At 44.9% G+C, this 21,052-nt stretch overlaps 1 protein-coding gene and 1 long non-coding RNA gene across 8 annotated transcripts in view; both read right to left on the bottom strand.

Moving 5' to 3' along the window:
- Positions 1 to 6,465: 6,465 nt before the first annotated feature.
- Positions 6,466 to 8,420, bottom strand: LOC132649517 (uncharacterized). 2 transcript variants are annotated; one of them, XR_009587987.1, is made up of 3 exons: positions 8,272 to 8,420; positions 7,706 to 7,850; positions 6,466 to 7,235 (listed from the first exon to the last, which is right to left on the bottom strand). It is a non-coding gene; the product is annotated as an uncharacterized LOC132649517 (long non-coding RNA). The 2 variants fall into 2 exon arrangements; XR_009587986.1 differs by having other exon boundaries at positions 8,282 to 8,420.
- Positions 8,421 to 13,244: 4,824 nt separating this feature from the next.
- Map7 (microtubule associated protein 7) overlaps positions 13,245 to 21,052 on the bottom strand; it is a 134,855-nt gene continuing 127,047 nt past the window's right edge. For all 6 annotated transcript variants that reach the window (XM_060373482.1, XM_021647350.2, XM_060373481.1 and 3 more), the window contains 7 exons: positions 20,225 to 20,399; positions 19,858 to 19,959; positions 19,496 to 19,546; positions 19,180 to 19,237; positions 17,585 to 17,684; positions 16,204 to 16,427; positions 13,245 to 14,668 (listed from right to left, as the gene is read on the bottom strand). In XM_060373482.1, coding sequence (XP_060229465.1) covers positions 14,658 to 14,668; positions 16,204 to 16,427; positions 17,585 to 17,684; positions 19,180 to 19,237; positions 19,496 to 19,546; positions 19,858 to 19,959; positions 20,225 to 20,399 — 721 coding nt within the window. In that variant the 3' untranslated portion in view covers positions 13,245 to 14,657. The remainder of the gene's footprint in view (positions 14,669 to 16,203; positions 16,428 to 17,584; positions 17,685 to 19,179; positions 19,238 to 19,495; positions 19,547 to 19,857; positions 19,960 to 20,224; positions 20,400 to 21,052) is intronic.

Genomic DNA, 21,052 nt, shown 5'->3' with positions numbered 1-21,052 from the left:
TGCCATAAAACACGACGAACAAAAGATGAGTCAAAGCAAGTACAGTGATAGAGGTATCCTGTCAGTGTGTACAGGCAGCTCAGGTCTTTTTCCAGCACTTACAGGAAGTTTTGTTTGTTTGTTTTTACATTTACAGAAATTACGTTCACAGAGACACCTGTGAGGAGATGCTGAGACAAGGCCACAGGCCTGTCAGGAAACTTGCCTTCCTTCTCAGGTGGATGGGAGCACAGGACTTTCTTTACCCTTAGCACAAGTCGGTGACTGACTGCCTGTAATACAGGAAGGGAGCCCGGACAAGGCTTGTATCAGCTGGTGCCTTGATCCTACCTTCTGTCCTCCAGAAATTGCTGTCATTTAAGCCACAGCAGCCAGAAGAGGTGAAAATAATAGTATAGTTTCTGCCTGTCTGCTCGTCCATGACAGGCTTTCTGAGTTGAGTTGCTTGAAATGAATCCTATTGACAGTCTTGGGAAGCTGAAGAGCCCCACCCCACTGGCCAGGTTGGGTGGACCCTATATGAGCATTGCAGCTCAGTTAGATCAAAATCAAGGGAGAAGTCCTTAGACTGGGCAGCTTCAACAAGGATTGTTCAAATAGCCAGAAGCTGGAAACAACCCAGATGTCTCTCAATTGAGGAATGGATACAGAAGCTGCGGTACATTTACACAATGGAATACTACTAAGCAATTAAAAACAAGGAAATCACGAAATTTGCAGGCAAATGGTGGGAACTAGAAAAGATCATCCTGAGTGAGGTATTCCAGAAGCAGAAAGACACACATGGTATATACTCACTTATGTGTGGATATTAGACATATAATATAGGATAAATATACTAAAATCTGTACACCTAAAGAAGCTAAGCAAGAAGGAGGACCCTGGGTAAGATGCTCAATCCTCATTCAGAAAGGCAAGTGGGAGAGACATAGGAAAAGAGAGAAAACAGGGAACAGGACAGGAACTTACCACAGAGGGACTCTGAAAGACTCTACCCAGCAAGGTATCAAAGCAGATGCTGAGACTCATAGCCAAACTTTGGGCAGAGTGCAGGGAATCTTATGAAAGAATGGGGTGATAGAAAGACCTGGAGGGGACAGGAGCTCCACAGAGCAACAAAACCAAAACATCTGGGCCCAGGGGTCTTTTCTGAGACTGATACTTCAAACAAGGACCATTCATGGAGATAACCTAGAACCCCTGCACAGATGACCCATGGCAGCTCAGTCTCCAAGTGGGTTCCCTAGTAAGGGGAACAGAGGCTGTCTCTGACATGAACTCAATGGCTGGCCCCTAGATCACCTCCCCCTGAGCAGGGAGCAGCCTTACCAGGCCACAGAGGAAGACAATGCAGACAGTCCTGATGAGACCTGATAGATTAGGGTCAGATGGAAGGGGAGAAGGACCTCCCCTATCAGTGGACTGGGGGAGGGACATGGGAGAGAGGGAGGGAGGGTGGGTTTGGGAGGAAATGAGGGAGGGAGCCACAGCTGGGACACAAAGTGAATAAACTGTAAATAATTAAAAAAATAAATTATTAAAAAAAGAAAAAAAAAAAAAAAAGAATTGTGTCTGCCAGAAACGGTTGCAAGCTGATGCTGTGAATAAGGATAAAATGACCAGAAAATCCACAGCTGGAAACAGGCTGAACTCTTGTTCTAGCAACTCACTGCCTCCACCGTCTGGAGATGTGGGGACATAGCTGTGCTGTTTGATTTTTTTCCTCTTTAAATCCTACTGCTGTTCTCATAACTGCCAATTAATATTGACACAAACAATAAAACTTATCACGTCAAAATATTTTATCTGATGGTTAAAATACTACATTCTTTTTAATGTCATTTTAAAAAGAAAAACAGATAACTACCCAGGGTCCCATTCTGCTCCCCCTGCTTCTGCAAGTGAACATTGATGTAAGACAAATGAAAAGACAGCAATTATTTCCGCTTACCAGAAACTAATTATAAAATGGAGCGCAGGTGTTCTGTATTTATTTATTTATTTATTTATTTATTTGAGATAGAGCCTTCCTGTGCAGCTCAGAATGCCTCAAACTCTAGATCCTCCTGCCTCACCATCCGGAACACTGGATTACAGGCGTGTGTGTGTCGGTGTGGGTGTGTGCGAGCACACTCATGTTTCAGCACGTGTGCACGCTGAGGCCCAAAGCTGATGCCAACGTCTTCCTCTCTCATTCTCCACTTTTTCTTGAGGTTTCAAACGGAACCTGCAGCTTGCCCATCCTAGCTAGGCATTTCCATCCGCCTAGCCTTGTTTTTTTTGTTTACTTGAAACAGTGTCTCATGTAGTTCAGACTGGCTGTGAACTGGCTGTATGGCCAAGGATAGCCTCAAACTTTTTTTTTTTTTTTTTTTTTTTTGAGACAGGGTTTCTCTGTGTAGCCCTGGCTGTCCTGGACTTACTTTTGTAGACCCGGCTAACCTCAGACTCAGAGAGATCCACCTGCCTCCGACTCCTCCGCGTGCGGGGATTACAGGCCTCTGCACCTGGTTAACCTCAAACTTTTGATCTTCCAGCCTCCATTACGTCCAGCTGGAAAGTTAAGTGATAAAAGAAACTATAACAGTATTAAGAAATAATAAGGATTCAGTCTGGTCTACAGAGCGAGGTTCAGGACAGCCAGGGCAGTTACAGAGAGAAACCATGCCTCAAAAAAACAAAACAGACAAACAAACACAATAAATAAATAGTAACAAAGATCTAACATACAAAGAAAATGTCTGAGACTTCTAGACAGGAAACTAAAATATTGTTAAGAGAAATTAAAGAAAGTTTCAGTAAATGAAGTGATATGCTACTTCTGTGAACCAGAAGATACAATATTATAAATGGGTAAATTCTCCTTAAATCTGTGTTATGGTTCGTTGTCAACAACTAGTGCATTTTTATTGAAGCAATAATACAGAGAAAAAAGGATTTTGTTTTGCCTTGACCTGGGGACGGCAACCTCGGTTGGATGAAGGTCATTTAGCAAGCCATTGGACTGTGAGTTCTTAGGGGAAAGCGCTTGATGAGGGGTGTGACTACGGCTTGACACCCGCATCCTCCCCCCGAAAACACAGCTCCAGGGGCCTCGTGTTCCTGGCCTTCATAGGCGTCTGCACGAGCACCCCCACCCGCCATAACTAAAAGTAAGAAAGACAAAGCTTCAAATAAAAAATATATATACAAAACAAAACAAAAAACCCGACACGGTGCCGGAGAGGTGACTCAGAGGCTAAGAGCGCTGGCTGCTTCTTGAGAAGACCTGGCTTGGTTCCCAGCACTTACACGGCAGCTCAGAACCACCTGTAGCTCCAGTTCCAGGGGACCTGATGCCCTCTTCTGGTCTTTGGGGCACCAGGCATGCACACACACACACACACACACACACACACTCACAATGCACTTATCTATAGTCAGGCAAAACATAAATAGTAATAGTAATCTTAAGAAAGCAAAGAAAATATACTGTCAGCGACAACAAACGTCCCTTGGAGGATTGCTAAGAAGCGTTATCAGACCTGGCTTTTGGTACTTGGGGATTTATTAGTGACTATCACAAAACTGTTGTCCTATGGATCCACTGAGAAGCACAGATTTAGGGGTGTGTTGACAAATGCCTGGAATCCCAGTACTCAGGAGACTAAGGCAAAAGGATCATGGGTTTGAGTCTAGCCTGGCCTACAGAGCAAGTTCCAAGCAAACCCAGCTCCGCTGTGAGACCTGGTTTCATAAAACAAGAGAGAGAGAGAGAGAGAGAGAGAGAGAGAGAGAGAGAGAGAGAGAGAGAGAGGAAAGCATACATAGGATGGACACACACTTGAACAGCCCGTGTCATCATGTAGAGGTTCATTTGCTTTTTTTTTTTTTTTTCAGATAAAAGCTCAATAACAGGGCTAGAGAGATGGCTCAGAGGTTAAGAGCACTGACTGCTCTTCCGAGAGGTCCTGAGTTCAATTCCCAGAAACCACATGGTGGCTACCAACCATCTAGAGGGAGATCTGGTGCCCTCTTCTGACTTGCAGGTGTACATGCAGACAGAACATTGCGTAATAAACAAATCCTTTGTAAAAAGGAAAAAAAAAGCTCAATAACAGAACACACTAATATTCTCTTCTTTCTCATCTGCTCTCTGTAATATATCTCCTATGTTTTCCTAGAAATGTGTAGAAAAAGCCCCGATGAGGACACACAGCGCCCACATAGATAATGCACTGTTTAGAAAATCCCTGGTGCTAAAATGAAGGTTAGAAAGTATTCCTCTTCAGACTGTGTTTTCTTTAATGGCATTTTCTGTGGCCTTGAGTACCATTAGGCGTCAGAGGGAGGGGTAGGCGGAGGTATCGCAGAGCTTGGGGGAGGAGCAGGGCGGTGAACAGTGGGTTCTGGATCTGCTCCCAGCCTGAGCAACCTTCCAGAGCCAGTGGACCATCCTGAAATAAGGCGAGCTCGCTATCCTCAAGGGAAAGGGTGCGCAGTCTGCTTTAGCTCCTATTTTATCAGGTACTGACATGAGGTGAAACGCTTCTAAACTTGTAATTTAAACACACCCGTTTCCAGTGTGTAGAAGAAACGCTTACACTCTTGAACCACCATGTGCTTTATGTTTTTGATAGCTAATATCCTAGGGTTTCTATTGCTGTGGCTAAATACCATGACCAAAGCAGCATGGGAGGCAGTATTTGGCTTATACTTCCACATCACTGTTCATCATCAAAGGAAGTCAGGACAGGAGCTCCAACTAGGCAGGATCTTGGAAGCAGGAGCTAGTATTGCAGAGGCCGTGGGGCAGTGCTGCGTGCTGGTTTGCTTCCCCATAGCTTGCTCAGTCTGTTTTCTATAGCACTTGCACCACTAGCCCAGGGAGGGTGTAGGATAAAAAGGCCAAGGGAAAAAAAACAAAAACAAAAACAAAAAACACCCTGACTCTGACTTGACCCCAAGCCCAAGACCAGCCAAGAAACAGAAACCCACCAATCCCTGAACGGGAAGATCCACCAGGCTCTGAGTTCTCCCAAGCTCAGGACCTGAAATCTCACCAATCCTCACTCTGGAAATCTCTAGCCTGGAAAGCTCCGCCTCTTAAGAAATCCTATGTAAGCCTGTGACTGCTCATTTTCCCTGCTGCTTCTCTCCTGAGCAGAGGCAGCTGCTCTCCTGGGGTGTGTCCCCCCCCCCCCCCATAAATCTCTTGTGCGAGGTTTGTTGTGTGGTGACTTTGTGGTCTTCCTTGGCCCCTGACTGCCAGGATACTTCTCCAGCGCAGAGCGATAACACTTCTGTAGGGAAAGCCTTTCCCTCCAGAACTGCAGCAATTACAGATGCGCTGGACCCTCCCCCATTGATTAAGAGAATGCCTTACAGCTGGATCTTATGGAGTAATTTCCTCAATTGAGGCACTCTTGTTTGATGACTTCAGCTGTGTCAGGTTGACACAAAACCATCCAGTACACATAAGTAGAACTGTAGGGCCCTGACACACACCTAAGCTGGCTATGGCTATGGCAGCTGTGAGGCTCTGTGGGTTCCTGACATCTTTCTGGGCCATAGCTTCATTTATATCTGGCAAGTGGCTCTCCTAAAACCTGTTTTACAAAATGGTGAACATTCAATGAAAAATGTAAACGAAGGGTTGAGATGGGTTTATGGGACAACACCTAAGATGTATGGTAAGATGACTCTTTTAAAGAAAGATTAATTTATTTATGTATATGAGCGATCTATTTGCATGTCAACCTGCAGGCCAGAAGAGGGCATTAGATCATATTAGAGAAGGTTGTGAGCCATCATGTGGTTGCTGGGATTGGAACTCAGAAACTCTGGAAGAGCAGTCAATACTCGTGACCTCTGAGCCATCTCTCCAGCCCCTGTTATGATTACTTTTAATTTTCACAATGCTTATGAAATGAGTCCTGAACTTTGAGGTCTGCTCTCTTTCCAATTTTATTGTAATTTGTCCTTTTGACAAAGATAAAAGCAGGTAGGAACATAACTTTAACATTTATTGAGATTCATTAAAATTCTTTGGGATGGGCAAGGCATATGTCCGTAATCCCAGAATCTGGGAGGTTAATACAGAAAGATTATGAGTTTGATACCAACCTGGGCAACACAGCAAGAACCTGTCCCCCAAAACAAAGCAGAAGAAATAAAACTGACCCAAAAAGTCATCTTTATAAATATGAAGGAAACAAAATAAAAAATAAAAATAAAAATAAAAATGAAAATAAAAATAAAAATAAATATGAGCCTGCCCTTAGTTTTTTTGTTACTTCATGATAATTAAGTTTATCACTAGCAATATGGTTTACTTCTGGTGCTACTTGCCATTAAATTTTCTGTGAAAATATTTTTCATATATATATATATGAAGTATTACTTCAAAGTATTACTACTCACTATATATATATATATATATATATATATATATATATATACACTTTGATGGACACTGGAGCTTAAAATTATATTTAGTATGTGTGTGTGTGTGTGTGTGTGTGTGTGAGTGTGCAAGCAACAAGCAAATGTGGAGGTCAGAGGGTAACTTGAGAGTTAGTTCATTCCTTCTACCCTCTAGATCTCGGACTGAACTCAGCTTGCTTCAGGCAACTATCGCCTTTCACTGGATGTCATGATGCTCCCATCATGAACAAACGTTTTTGTCTGTTTGCTTTTTTGTTGTTGTTCTATTCATTTGTTTGTTTGTTTTTTAAACACATATCATGAGAAACAAGGAATAAAATCTTGCCAGACTAGACATTTTGGGAGACACCACTTGGGGGCACATTTAAGGACCATGCTTTATGGTGATTTTGTTTTTAAAGCATCTCTGCTGCTTATCGGAAACAGAAATATATTTACATACGTACATATATACACACATACATATCTCAATGTAAAATATAAGCATAAAAACTTAAATTAATCAGGTGTAGTGACGTATTTCTTTAATCTCAACACCTAGAAAGTTGATGCAGGAGCATTGCTTTAGGTTAGAGGCCTGCTTGGGCTACATAACATGATATGTCGAATTGGTGCCAATGGGCAGAGGTGGCATCTGCCAGGTCTGTAGATGGTTTCCAGTCCTTGAGAACTGCTCTGGGCGAGGTAGTGGCTGCTGCTGCTGAGAGCCAGAAATGCCGCATCACCACAGACATTTCTCCTTTCACCTAGAGAGTGCTTGCAAATCAGAGCCAGTTTATGACATCTGTAACTATTACAAGGTCCAGCTTCTAAGGAACAAGGGAAAGGGAGAGAGAGACAGAAGGAAAGGAAATAAACCGGACAGGGCCTGACGCTTTTGCACAGTGTCTGTCTCTATTGGGCCTTTCTCAAAGCTTGCACAGTCATATCCCCTGGGTGGTTTGAATTCCAGATAAATTGAGGAGCTATGTCACCATGGTAACAGCAGGGAGAACGAAATGGGGAAACAAGTTAATATTTATAGCCCAAGACCATTGATTTTATTCATTATGTTATCTCAGGGCTAAGGTGGGAACAGACATTCGGCTCTCCTGGGTGTTTCTGTTCTCATTCTCTTTTCAGCTGAATAGCGACATTAGTTATGGAGGTTTGTGTCACTGTCCTTTGCTGCGTTTGGTAAAAGGAACACAGACTCCAGAGCCAGCTCCAGCACCGCTCTCATACTGCTATCAAAAGTCTTCAGTTTCTTCATCTCGGAAGCAGGAATAAGGAGACTTACCTTTGGCAGGTTTGGGGAGGGTTCAAGTGGGGCCCCTGAGGCTTTGCCCGGATTCCGCTCTTAACAGAGGTGGTCATTGTTATGCACATTGCTGCTGACTCTGCTTAAACGTAATCATTCTCATTTTGATTGACAGAAAAATGACCTGCAGATATGAAACAGCAGGAAGGCTGGCACGGTGTCATACACCTTTAATCCCAGCGCTCAGGAGACGGAGGCAGGCCATTCAGGGCTGCACTGCACAGGCAAAACCTGTCTCAGAATCTCTCCCAATTATCCCCCCTCCCCCCCCCCACACGCAAAACAAAAATAAAAAATCACCTTTTGGCAGAGTTTAGTGTTATCAGAGTTCAGTGGTTTAAGTTTAGAATTAGATGCCCTCTAGATTATTTGGCTTTAAAAGGCATAATGAAGGATCCTGTTTTCTCTTTTTTTCTTTTTGATTTCTTTATTCACTTTACATCCCAATCATTGCCCCTTCCCTCCTCTCCTCCCAGTTCCCCCCTCCCTTCCCCCCTCCCTTATTCCTCAGAAAATGGAATAAATACATATATACACACACCCACCCCAGCTCACCACAGGAAGGATCCTGTTTTCATGGTCTTATTGTACTGATGTATGTTTTTAAACATCTTGTCAAGTTGCCCGTGCTTTTTCTCTTTTATCGTTACTTCCAGGCTGTCAGACAGGCAGATCTCCTCAGCCTCAAAGCTCAGAGTACACACACCCACACAAAAGCCCCTGCCAGCTCAGCCTGTTTGCTTTGTTATCGCAGCCCTTGTCACTTCCATCTGGGGAGTGAGTAATGATGTCATTATGGAGAGAGGACCAGGGAGCGCTGGGAAACAGTGTGAGCTGTGGGATGATGGAGAATTGCATTGTCAGAGATGGAGGTGGGGAGAGGGGCCCTCAGCGTTGGGTGCTCAGCCAGCCTTTGGCAAGGAAAGAACTGAAGAGCGCTACCTCTGTGATTTTAGGAAAGAATGCCCCAAGCAACTTCAGCCTGCAGCAGACCCCGCTGATGTTTAGTGAAGCTACAAATGGCTCTCACGGTCTGGTGGTTCTTTTAAGTCTTGGGGACAAAGTGTATCATGGTCTGGTCAGAGATCTGCTGACAAGAGATTCAGACAAACCAGAGCTGTGGGAACCAGGCAGGGGCTCTGGTAGCTTGAAGATCTAATCTGTGTCCAGAGGCCCTTTGAAGAGTAACTCTGTTCTATTAATGTTTACCCCAAGGGGCAGGCATAGGTGAGGCTCCCTTCAGGTAGTCTAGGTACATATGATCTCTATTGGACATAGAAGTAGACATGTCCTAGTTTCCTCCTGAGAGAGCAGCTGACACATGGGCCAAAGCACCAGGTGAGGGAGTCTTTATGTCACTTCAACACGTCAGCCCTGGTGGAGGCATCACACACAGCATACATGCACACATACACATACTGCGCACACCCCCACACAAAGATACCACACACACATGTACAAACACCACAACCCCCCACAGACACCACACACACACACACACACACACACACACACACACACACACACACAGTGTGCCCCAAGAGAGAGGGCAAGAATCACTTGGCCCAGGGGGCCCTGCAGAGACTGATACTCAAACCAAGGACCAGGCATGGAGAGGAGCTAGAACCCCTGCTAAGATGTAGTCCATGGGCAGCTCAGTCTCCAAGTGGGTTCCCTAGTAATGGGTACAGGGACTATCTCTGACATGAACTTAGTGGCTGGCTCTTTGATCACTTCCCTGGGGGGGGGGGGGGAGCCTTACCAGGCCACAGAGGAAAACAATGCAGCCAGTCCTGATAAGACTTGATAAGTAAGGATCAGATGAAGAGGTAGAGGACCTCCCCTATCAGTGGACTAAGTAAGGGAGGGGCATTGGAGGAGAAGAGGGAGGGAGGGTGAGGCTGGGAGGGGATGAGGAAGGTGCCTACAACCAGGATACAACGCGAATAAATGGTAATAATAATTAAAAAAAAAAAAAACAACAAAACACTTGGGATGATTGCTAAGACATACAACTTCAAGTGAACCCTCACCACCACACCAAATGAATCCGTTTCCAGAAAAGCAACTGAGAAATGTTTAGAATCCCATGCCAGAGGTATGGAAGCCAGCCAGAGCAATTTGCCTTTTTGACAACTGAGTTAGCAGAGTGGCAACCAGCCTGAACCAGCCCAAGGTGGGTAAGAATTCATGGCCCACCTCTGCCTCTTCATAGTTGCATGTCACTAGGGCAGGCACTTAGCTCCCAAGACTCCTGGCTCACGGGGCCAAGGCCACACAGAGAAACCATATCTCAAAACAAAAACAAATGAACAAACAAAAAACCAGTTTTCCTTAATTTTGCCAACTGGCCATCAATCAATCCATGACTGTGGGGCATAGTTAATGCCCTGGCCATGTTACTGGTGACATCACTGAAGGGCAGGCTCAGCTGAGAAGTGGCAAGACATTCTTCCAGATACTCTGAGGGGGAGGACTTTATAACTAGCAATGGACAAGCAAGAACTCTCTCTTTCTGATGTCGCAATCCAAGGAGAGGACCCCGCTCTTGTCTTCCTAACCCTCTCTTCTGGCGTCTTCTGGTAGAGGCGACTCCACACTGGGAGGAAAAGCCCTTGCTAAGCAAAGCTCTGTCCTCCCCTCACTGAGCGCTCTTGACTCCACTTGCTCCTCCAGCCTCCTCTGCTGGCCATAGCTGACGCTGACTTCTGCAAAAGCAGGTAGCCACCCTGGCGACAACAGCACAAGTGTGTCAAAGCATGTCAGTAAATGCCCAAATACACAGAAATATCAAGGAACTAATTCTTGGGGAAGGCTGGGTTAAGAGTGAAGATAAAGCACAACAGTACAATGGTTCCTTTCTGCTTAGCTCACCTCCTATTCTGACCAAAATGAGTGTCTCATTAAAATGCTTCTGGCATTCAAGGATACAGTGACATTGCCACCCACCAGGTAGGTTTCCTCCTAATCTGCCTTTCCAAGGCCATCCTTCTCATGCACCTCAAAACATTGTATCACTTGTTGAACAATTACTAATGTGTTTAAGACTTTATCATTCAACCCTAGTTACTAAGATAACTCTGAGATGAGTGAGCATTAGTTTCCCATTTAGAGGGAAAAGTCCAGGAGAAACACAAGCAACTCACCAAGCTGTTTGTGGCTAATTAGCAACAGACCTGCTATCCAAACCAAGTAAGGCTCAATTATTAGTGGTTTTGCTATTGCTCCTTTCTCCTTCTACCGTCCTGCAAAGCATCAAAGAGCCAGTCACTCAAACAGGATTTTCTGGCTTCTTCTTTTAGTGTATACTTCTAAAGAGCAATTTAAATTTCTCCTTAACTTTCTTAATCTTGTCACTAATTGCTAAGTGACTTATCACTGCTAAGACTGTGATTAAATCTGTCAAACATAAAAAACCACAGTAAAGAAAATAACAAGACAACTTACTTGCAATCAACATGAAATATTCGTTCTAGTCACGTTTCCTCCTCTCCCACTTTTCCCAAAGTCTTCAGCGTCTCCTCCAAACCAGTGAGGTGCCAACCAGGTGTAAAGAAATGACAACCTAGCATGTTTCTTGATGTTTTGGCTGTAAACCTAACCTTTAATGACTGAGCCATGTTGCTAAGCCCAGCCTATAGTATTTCTAAGTGCTTTAGTTTTTATAATAAAAGCAGAAGAGAGGAAAAGGGAATGCTTCCTGAAACTTAACTTTCAAAAACATGCTTTTGCTGGCTTGATCCAATGGCTGTTATTTACAGCTCATTATGTCTTTTAATGTTTAGCACAGAAAAGATTTAACAGTAGTTGATTTCCATCAGCTCAAAAGAAGGAGCGGGTGGGTGGTGGCGCACATGTCTAATCCCAGCACTGGGGAGGCAGAGGCAGGTGGATCTCTGAGATCAATGTCAGCCTGGTCTATAGAGGGAGTTCCAGGATGTGCAGGGTTACACAGAGAAGACTTATCTTGAAAAAACAAACAAACAAAAAAAAGGAACGGCAAATTTGAGGCTAGCAAAACCTTTTCTCATAGAGTACAATCACTAGTAATCAAGCCAGAAAATATGACCTGAGCATCAAACAGATGAGTAAGACTATCTTTCAAAACATTGCATTAAGGTATGTAAGTTTATTGGTGACTATCAAATTTAATATGCAATAATTTGATCTGGGTTATGGTGGCAGAGCCTACAATAGCATCCTCGGAAGCTGAGGCAGGATTTGAGTTCAAGGACAGCCTAGGCTAATCAGTAAGGCCATTTTAAAGAAATTACTTTTAAAACTTGCAATTATAAACTTTGATTGTGAGATGGGTGTGGTAACACACTGTAATTTCAGGATCAGGAGACTGAGGCAGGCGCATGAGTTTGAGGTGAGTCTTGGTCTACAAAATATCCCATCTCAAATAATAACACCCCCTCCCCGACCCCCACGAACACGAAACCATAAAAACCCAGCAATGCATATTTATGCACACGTAGGTTAACTTTTATCTTGCCCTGAGAGTTCCTTAGATGGAATATGAAACTTCAGATTGTCAGTTGTTGGTTACTACAGGAGTATTATGGATTTTTCCTCTGTGAATGCAGCTTGAAAGGGAAGCAGCTGCCAAGAAAATTTATGAATCAAAGCGCTTGAAGTTTCAGAATTTAGCAGTTCTCAGAAGCCAGTGACTTACAACCTCCACTCAGGTTTAAGGTTCAACCAGGGAAGCGAACTCACGGAGTCTGTCAGTGAAGATGCTGGCGGGACTTTTATGTATACTGATGGGAGCTGCTCAGGCTCCAGGAGGCTCTGCTTGCTCCTGTGTGACCTGTGAGAGATTCGGTGTTTAAGGTAGTGAGGAAAGGCAGAAAAGACATAGAGGTTTACCTTCCTGTAGTAGACAGGTTCTTTTCTAAGTGAACCTCTTGACTGGAGAATGACTGTAGTGGCCTCCACAGTGTGAGGTGGCGTAAAAGCCACCCAAAACCTATTCCAGGATGAGGGTCACATTTGATCCCCAGGGCACTTGGCTTCTCTGCAATGCCCTTGAGGTCAGTAAACACAGTCATTACAGAGCTCAAACTCACTGTCTGGCATGCGGCTCTTAGTGAAACGCAATGAAGTGTTTATATCACCTTTAGTTGAAACTTGATCACTTAGAAAGGTTTTAGTGTGTTAATGAGTGTATCAGCTCAAATATATAAACGTAAAAAGACAACTTAGCCGAAACAAAAAAGATGATTTCTTTGAATTTTACGTAAGCCCATTCCGTATATGAGAGGCTGGGGAGATGCTGCTGAAGTTAAGTGGAAGGTAATTTGAAGGGTCAGGAATCCATCATGGTGCACAGACGTGGCTGTGGCACAGTGGCTGGCCTCATGGCTGACGGAGACCCTCTATGCTGGCAGGATCTGTCCTTTGCCTGTGTGTGTTCCCCTGAATGAAGCTATAGCATATGAAAACCCTAAGGTAAAGCTGTGTCAAACATTTTACTGGTGTTTCATGTTTGGTGGATTTAAGGAAATAAAACAACTTTGTTGAACAGAATTTTTTAATACAATATCTAGATGTACATGGACAACCAAACAATAGGGAACCCCCACAAATTAATGTTTTAACGATTTACAAACTGTTGGTAAAGATTATATGCTTGGATTTAAAAGAAATAATCCAATAGATGAAAAGTCTCTCATTAAATCTTGTAGATTAACCAATCGCTCTTTGTATAAAACTGATACATCAGTGGTAGGAATTTATATCCAATTAACACTCCACAGAAAACCGTTTCCCTCGGCATTTTCTTCTCCATTTCTCATTACTTGTCTCTTAAGTGGGAAAAATAAATTTGAATTTACATATTAGCAAATGAAAGTGCAGGTTTGTACAGCTGGGCTCAGCAGCAAGAGTGACGAATGACGGTGGATGCCACACAGACCGAGGACATCCTCGAAGGCCTTTGTCCCCCGGCACAGTGGACATTCCATCATTTTTTTTCATTGCTCTGAAACGAGCAGAACCAAATTCTTTTTTGATCTAAAGAAGTATTTGTTTCCCCCACATCATTTGTGATCACGTAAGGCAGAGAGAGATTAAGTCCCACCGTCACCGGGGACAGCAGCAACATACAGACGTCAGAGCCAGCCCCGCGTGCTCATGCCATCTTCGTCGCCGCAGCTGACGGGATGCCTCTGCCAGTGGCACCCGCGGCGCTGCCACATTGCTCTAATTCACCTAGCTGAGAAAACGCTTATTATCAACACACCACTGAAGAGGACGGTAGACTATTTCCTTTCTCTGAAAAGATGTTTTCACACTTGTCAGTACAGTTCTGTAAAAGGAGTCTCAGGGAGACTGTGGCTCTGCGGGACGCCCACGGCAGGCTGTGTTTACCAGAGCTGGTGACCTGGGTCACCTTCTGCCTCTACAAACAGCTTTTGCAGTAACATTGAAACAGACAGGTTTGTTTACACAACCCCTTCCCCCCAAATCACTCTACTTGGAGAGCAAAGAGGTACTCATTTTCAAGTATTACCTTGTAAAAGGTATTTTATTTTGCCAATTTTATATATATTAAAGTTTAAAAATGAAAAGATCCATGTGAAAAATCATGCCTTGTCCATCCATTTCTTTTTATATGCTCTTTCAAATGCTCTTTTTCTTTCTTTCTTTTTTTTTTTTTTAAAGAATGCAGAAAAATATTGATTTACTAAGAAGGAGCGAGCACTCTGGAAAAAGTCATCTCAGGGCATCAAGATTGAGGAGCATTTCTTTCTATTGGCGAAAATGATTAGAAAAGCTACCCAGCCTGTTGTCTTTAGCTGGCTTTAATAAGTCTTTCAAAATGATGGTCAAGAACTCTTTAGAAAACTGGAGGGAGGTGCTCCTTTGGAGCCTGAAATTCCATTAGTTGTAGAAAATGCCTGCTTTGGTTCTTCAGAGGAAATGCTCATATAACTTCTACGTGGGGAGAAAGAAAAGAGAACAGATTAATATGGATTCATCGAAAATCTTTCAGAACACTATGGCAGTATCTTATATTTCTTAAGAAAACCCACCATACCCTTATCCATAGTGTCACACGTAAGAATAAACAATTGTGGTGCTAGAATGCCCAGCATGCATGAGGCTCTGGACTCATAATCATATTTAAGTTGTGGCCAGTCGTACTAGGCAAAATACCCTTCCAATTCAGATTGGGGAGTATTACTGACTTAGACACTCCATGCTTTGATAGTTTAAATCCAAAACCTCTAAGAAAACTACATTTGTCTTGTATCCTCAGGGTTCAATGCTTAGGGCTCCATACTTGAATGGAGGATGAAGAAATGTTTATTAATAAGTGGCCACCCAAAGGAACACTATACTACTCAAGATGGCAAACTGAAATGCTTCCTAGACAAAGGCGGTGGAAGGTAAAGGATGAGTTAAAACATGAAACTGAAGCAGAAAACCAGGCAGAAGTTTTTCCTCCCCGCAGATCTGGGAAGCAGCTACTGCTGCAGGCTGGTTCCTGAGGCTGAGCCATCACATGGCCAGGCCACAGCCAATCCCTTTCACAGCCTAGAAGATGGATTTCACTGAAGCGGAGGACACACTAGAGAAAAGAGGGCAAGTTTCACTGGGGGACTGGCTCATCAGGGGCCCCTACTAGTTGGAGTGTTGTTACGGGGTCCTAGACAAAGCAATTCGACCACAGGCCTCTACTGCCTCCATTTCAGTATCTGGAATTTGGCCAAACCTCTTCGTAAGAACAGTATAAAGAAATGCTGGTGACTGCAATCTGATGGGAAGGGAGGGAGACAATCCCAGGCTTGCTGAGGGAGGACAGAGCTAGGTCCCTTGTATCCTGGACATAGCTGGGATCGTGTCGTGGAGCTGGCAATGACCACTGAATTAGTGAAATTTGATTCTGCTCTTTCTTTTGGCTCCCATACAGCTATTGTTGTTTCTGCACAAAGACTTGAGGTGAACTTGTCCTGAGGACTGTACAGGAGAGGCGCAGGCGGGCTCAGCAGTCATGAACAAGGGCTGGCAGACCCTCAGGCTCAGTGAGATGCGAGGAGTGCTGTTCTTACTACTGCTATCCTAACTGCACTGTGCTGTATTTTCAAAAGACAGTAGTAACGTATGAACCGAGGCTGCAAAACCCAAGAGAAGGAAAAATGGCCAGGGAACCCAAGACAGTCTTCACGTATGGATGACCTGAGGAGGAGGGACCGAGCCCAGGCTGTTTCCTGAGGTGCATCACTCATAGAGGAGTCTGTGGCAAGAGGAAGCCTCTCTGATGTTGGCATCTAGTGGGTGCTCGCTGGGTGCTGTGCACAGACTGGGAGGGCAAGAAGGGCCTACAAGTTGCCCAAAGCAGCTCAATTTCAACTTCCATGACCCAGGCACAATCTTTTACACAGTGGCTTACTTGTTCCCTCAAAGAACAAAGCAACCTTGGGTATCAGAGTTTAGCCATCACAGCAGGACACTGACGACCAGCTCACCTGCAGTCTGTTGTGTTTGCACACCGTCTACCTGAGGTAGGGATCCGAGCGTCCCTTCATCACTAAAGGCCAAAATTGGTTTCAAAGGAATTTCGGGGCTCTCGTTGTTGGTGATATCTAATCTGGGTGCTTTTGATCCAACAGGTAAATTTATAATTTCTTCAAAATTTTCATTTTGTACAGACATTCCATTTTCATTTGGCTGTTTTTCCAAAATCGGAGAGCTGGGGGATGTGAAAGGTCAAACCAAGAATGAGTTAAAATTAAGCTCACAAACAACTATTTTAAAATTACTTTACAACTTTGAGATGAAACAGAAACTCAAGGCCATAGTGCTGGTTCAGCAGGCAGAGGCATTGCTGGCAGAGGACACAAACCCTGACAACTTGAGTCTGCTGACATTACAAAGCCACCCCGTAGCCTCACCTGGGTGTCCCCCAATAAGTAAAGACACACATCATCTGACCACATCATCATTAACAAATAAGAATGGGAGTTGTGGCAAATCTTCACCTTAGATTAAAAAAAAACTTTTACTATAACACTTGTCAAATACAACAACGTTATAACAGATTATTACCAACAGAAACAGGCCTCATTAGTCCTTCAATTCTTTTTCCTTCCTTCTTTCGTTTTTGAGACAAGGTGTCTCTACACCCTGTTATCCTTGAACTCACTATGGAGACCATGCTGACCTTGAATTTACGGTGATCCACCTGCCTCTTCTTGGGATTAAAGGTGAGCACCACCAAGCCTGGCTTTTAACCTCCACCCCCCCTCCCCATCCTCTGCCCCAAGTCAGGGTTTCTCTGTATAGCCTTAGCTTCAATTCTTCTTCCAGCACTAGGATTACAAGGGTGTGCCACTGTGCCCTGCTGCTTTGTTTTTATTTCTTTTGTGTGTTCTTCCTTGCTTTTGAGTCAGGGTCTCATTCTGCAGCCAGGCTGGCCTGAAATTAGATCTGACAGCTTTAGTCTCTTCTCTGGGTTGGAATTACAGGCACGAACCAACCACCCATCATATATGTTTTTTGTTTTGTTTTGTTTTTTTAAGCAGTCTTGCTATGTAGTCCTGACCAACCTCAAATTTGCAACAATCTCTAGCCTCAGCTTTAGGACCTGGGGTTACTGTACCAAGATTTCCCACACCTCACAAACACTGTCATTCAAAGCACCTTTGTTCGGGATGAAGTGGCTCCCCTTTCCCTTCCTCTCCATCTCTGCTCTAAGGGAACCTCTTTGACCTCTCTCTGTAGCCCAAGCTTGCCACAAAAAGTTAAGGAGACAAATTAAAACAAACAAACAAAAACCTTCCTGTTAAAACTCTGGTATCGTACCTGGGCAGACCCAGCAGTGAAACAGGTGTCCGTTGTTTAACTTACCTCTCTGTGGTCACTTTTGATTGTTGTAAAGCGACTCCATGTGGGCTGTCAGCAGAGTCTCTATTTCCTGGAGAGTTCATACCTGGTAGCGCAGACACCTCTGTACACAACACAGAGAACAAGCAGTTACTAGTATCCTACCAGCACACTGAGCCCTAGGAACTAGAACTTGGATATATGACCTGACTGTACAGCTTACTGTCTGTGAGACATTGGGCAAGTCAGACCATAATCCTTCCTGGATCATGGTTCCTGCCTGACAGGCTACTGTGAGAACCAACGTTCTTATTGCTCAGCAGACTGAGAAACAGAAATAAATGTTGCATTCTTTGCTTGTACTAAGTTAGTTCTGGACATATATATTGAAACCAAATCAACTGATGAAGTGGCGGTAAGTTAGTTGACTTGACTGGCCGGCACAGAACACTTTTACCGAAGGAGTCGGAGCAAATCACTGTAGAAGAGGAAGGCACATTTTATAAACTCAGTTGAGTTCCAGTCACACTTAGAAATATGTGTATGTCGCAAACGGAAGCCAGAGTGCCCTGTCCCTAACTTCACCACCTAACTTGCTACTCAATGTTGGGAGTCCTGCTTAAGGTGACATTATTGACATTTGGCTCAAATTTAGGATGAGCTACCTCAAGGTCTTATAAACCTTGAGGGCCCATAACAGCAGTAATGGTCTTGCAAATATCCCATTCTGTGGTGGGGGTGGGTGAGGAGGCTCAGCTGAATGGCATGCACAAGGCTGCAGAGTCATTTCTGAGCAAAGCACACAACCCTGAGGAAAGGTCAATGTGCCTCGCCAGGAGTGCTCCCCACACATCCAACTAGAGCTCAGCAGCTAAGCACATGGTCCCCACTGTCCAATCATACACAGAAGAGAAGCTAAGCCCAACTAGATGGGTGTCCAAACACGAAGGCTATTTTCATTTAAGTCATATTTGTTGCTGTTTTTGTTTGTTGGTTTGTGTTTTTTGAGACAGGGTCTCTCTGTGTAGCCTTGGCTGTTCTGGACTTGCTTTGTAGAACAGGCTGGCTTCAAACTCACAGAGATCCACCTGCCTCTGCCTCCCTGATGTGCTGGTATTACAGGCGTGCACCACTGCGCCTGACTTACATTTGTTCTAAAATCTCCAAGAAACAATAACTTGCACAAAGACTACACTATATGAACAAATTACAACGAAACCAGCACACTTTAAGTTTTATCTACCTCTCTTTTGAAGCCAGGAGTAAGAGAAATAATGTTTAAATCTTTTTTTTTTTTCCCTACGACTTATCCTAAATACAAGTTATGATTGTGTGTTAAGTTGAAGCTGGGGGCAGTAGAGTAGGCACTCAATCCTAGTGTGAGAGACGCTGAGGAAGGACAGGGAGTTCAAGATTGTCTTCATAGTGAATTCAGATCCAGACCGCACTACAGAATCAGACTCTCTCTCTCTCTCTCTCTCTCTCTCTCTCTCTCACACACACAAATCTTTAAAAATTCTTCCTTTTGAAGCCTTTAGGGGGGGAAACAAGTGTCCCTCCCACCCACTCTTGTCTCCACAGCAACATTTCAAACGCCTTGAATTCACCGCTGCAAATACCTGTTTCTCCAGGAAGAACTCCTTTGGCTATGTCACCATTTCTTTGTTCGGTGGTTTTCTAGAATGCAAAAGTTTAAAACTGAAGTTCTAGTGACAAGAGTGCTGTGAGGACCTGGGTTTGATGTCCCTGGGGAGGGGGATGGGCTTGGAAAGAAAAAAAGCCATATCAAGAACAGTTAGAGCGAGCAGGGCCCTTGGGAAGAAGGCAGGCAGGGCGTGTAGGATGTTCAAGGTCACGTTTAGTGAGGCCAGCCTGAGGGACAAGGGGCCCTGCCTCACAGGATGAAAGAGAAGCTAGGAAAGGCCATGCCAGCACCTTATCCGCCGGGTCTGTTCTCCTGGTTCTTCTCATGATCTCTTCAAGTCGCTGCAAAAACAAAAAACAAAAAAAAACCATGAGAGAGCTGATGAGATACAGAAAGCACAGCAGCCTGGCTCATTCCGATAAAATCAGAAGCAGATTATTAAGATGTGGAGAAAATACAATTCACAGTTCTTCATCCTAATTGGATTTTGGCTCCTGTGGTAGCAGTAGCTGCTTTGGGGAAGGCGGAAACTCTGGCAGCTTTCTTGGAATTAACACTGAGGGTGGAACACTTTGTTCCTGACCAAGGCTTCAGGCAACTGCAGGGCCAGGAAGGAAGCAGAACCACGCTGGGCTCAACCCCGGCCCCTTACCTTCTTCCTCTCCAGGCGCTCCTGCTCTTCTCTCTGGAAATGCTTCTCTCGTTCTTGCCGGGCCCTCTCCGCCTCCTCCCTGGCGCGGGCTTCTTCTTCTTTCTGAAAACAAGTTGCTTCCGCTGCTCATCCCTAGTCTTGTTCGCCTGCAACCCAGGCCCTGCACTGCCAGAAGCGGGAAGGCGGGCAGAAGCCATGATGGGGTACACCACCTCACTCAACTCTTTGGATACATCCCCCAATCCGCCCCAGTTCGCCCCTCTTCTTGCACCTGCCGCGCTGCCCTGATCATCCAGGAGCCACCTGCCAGTACAGGCTTTGCACCCGGCTCATCTGTGCAGAGCCCTGCCTGCGCTGGGGCCCACACCTGCTTCTGCAGGCGGTCCACCTCCTCCCTCTCCGACCGCTCCCGCTCCTCCTCGGCCAGGCGCAGCGCCAGCGCCTCTTTCTCTCGCGCGAGCTCCGCTTCCAGCCTGCGGGCCTCTTCTTCCCGGCGGCTTCGCTCTTCAGCCACCCTTCGGGCCAGTTCCTCTCTCTTTTGTCTGTGAAGCGACAAGAGTGAAAGCGCATGAGGACACTTCTTTGATGAGAGGCCAGGTGCCGCAAGGGCAGTGGTAGTCCAAAGATCTAGAGGACACCCCCCCCCCCACTGTGGTCACATTCCACCGTGGGTACTGAACATTTGCCTGCCCCCTCGTTTCTGTCGGAAACAGTTGTTTGTGACCTCCTCGTGGTAGCTGGGCGTCCAACCCAGGTCCTCTGGAAGAGCAATCAGTGAGTGCCCTTACCTGATACGGCATCTCTCCAGACCCAAGGGAACCCCCCTTCCCTTAATGTGCATACTGTTCTACCTGCATGTAAGCATGCAGGCCAGAAGAAGACACCGGATCTCATTATAGATGGTTGTGAACCACCATGTGATTGCTTATACGGTTTCTGGGAATTGAACTCAGGACCTCTGGACCAGCAACCAGTGCTCTTAACCTCTGAGCCATCCCTATAGCCCCCAGGAAACTTAAAAATGCTGCTGGATCGGTAGGTAGAACTCACTTCTCCAGTACCGTGTCTACCTGCAGGCTGCCATGATGAAAATGGATTACGGCTCCAAAATTGTTAGCCAGCCCCAATTAAATGCTTTCCTTCGTAAGAGTTGCTGTGGTCATGGCGTTTCTTCACAGTAGTACGGCACTAAGAC

This window comes from Meriones unguiculatus, chromosome 20, assembly GCF_030254825.1.
Source record: "Meriones unguiculatus strain TT.TT164.6M chromosome 20, Bangor_MerUng_6.1, whole genome shotgun sequence".
NCBI lineage: Eukaryota > Metazoa > Chordata > Mammalia > Rodentia > Muridae > Meriones > Meriones unguiculatus.
The sequence above is the reverse complement of the archived record's forward strand: the minus strand, read 5'-3'. Positions and strand labels throughout refer to the sequence as shown.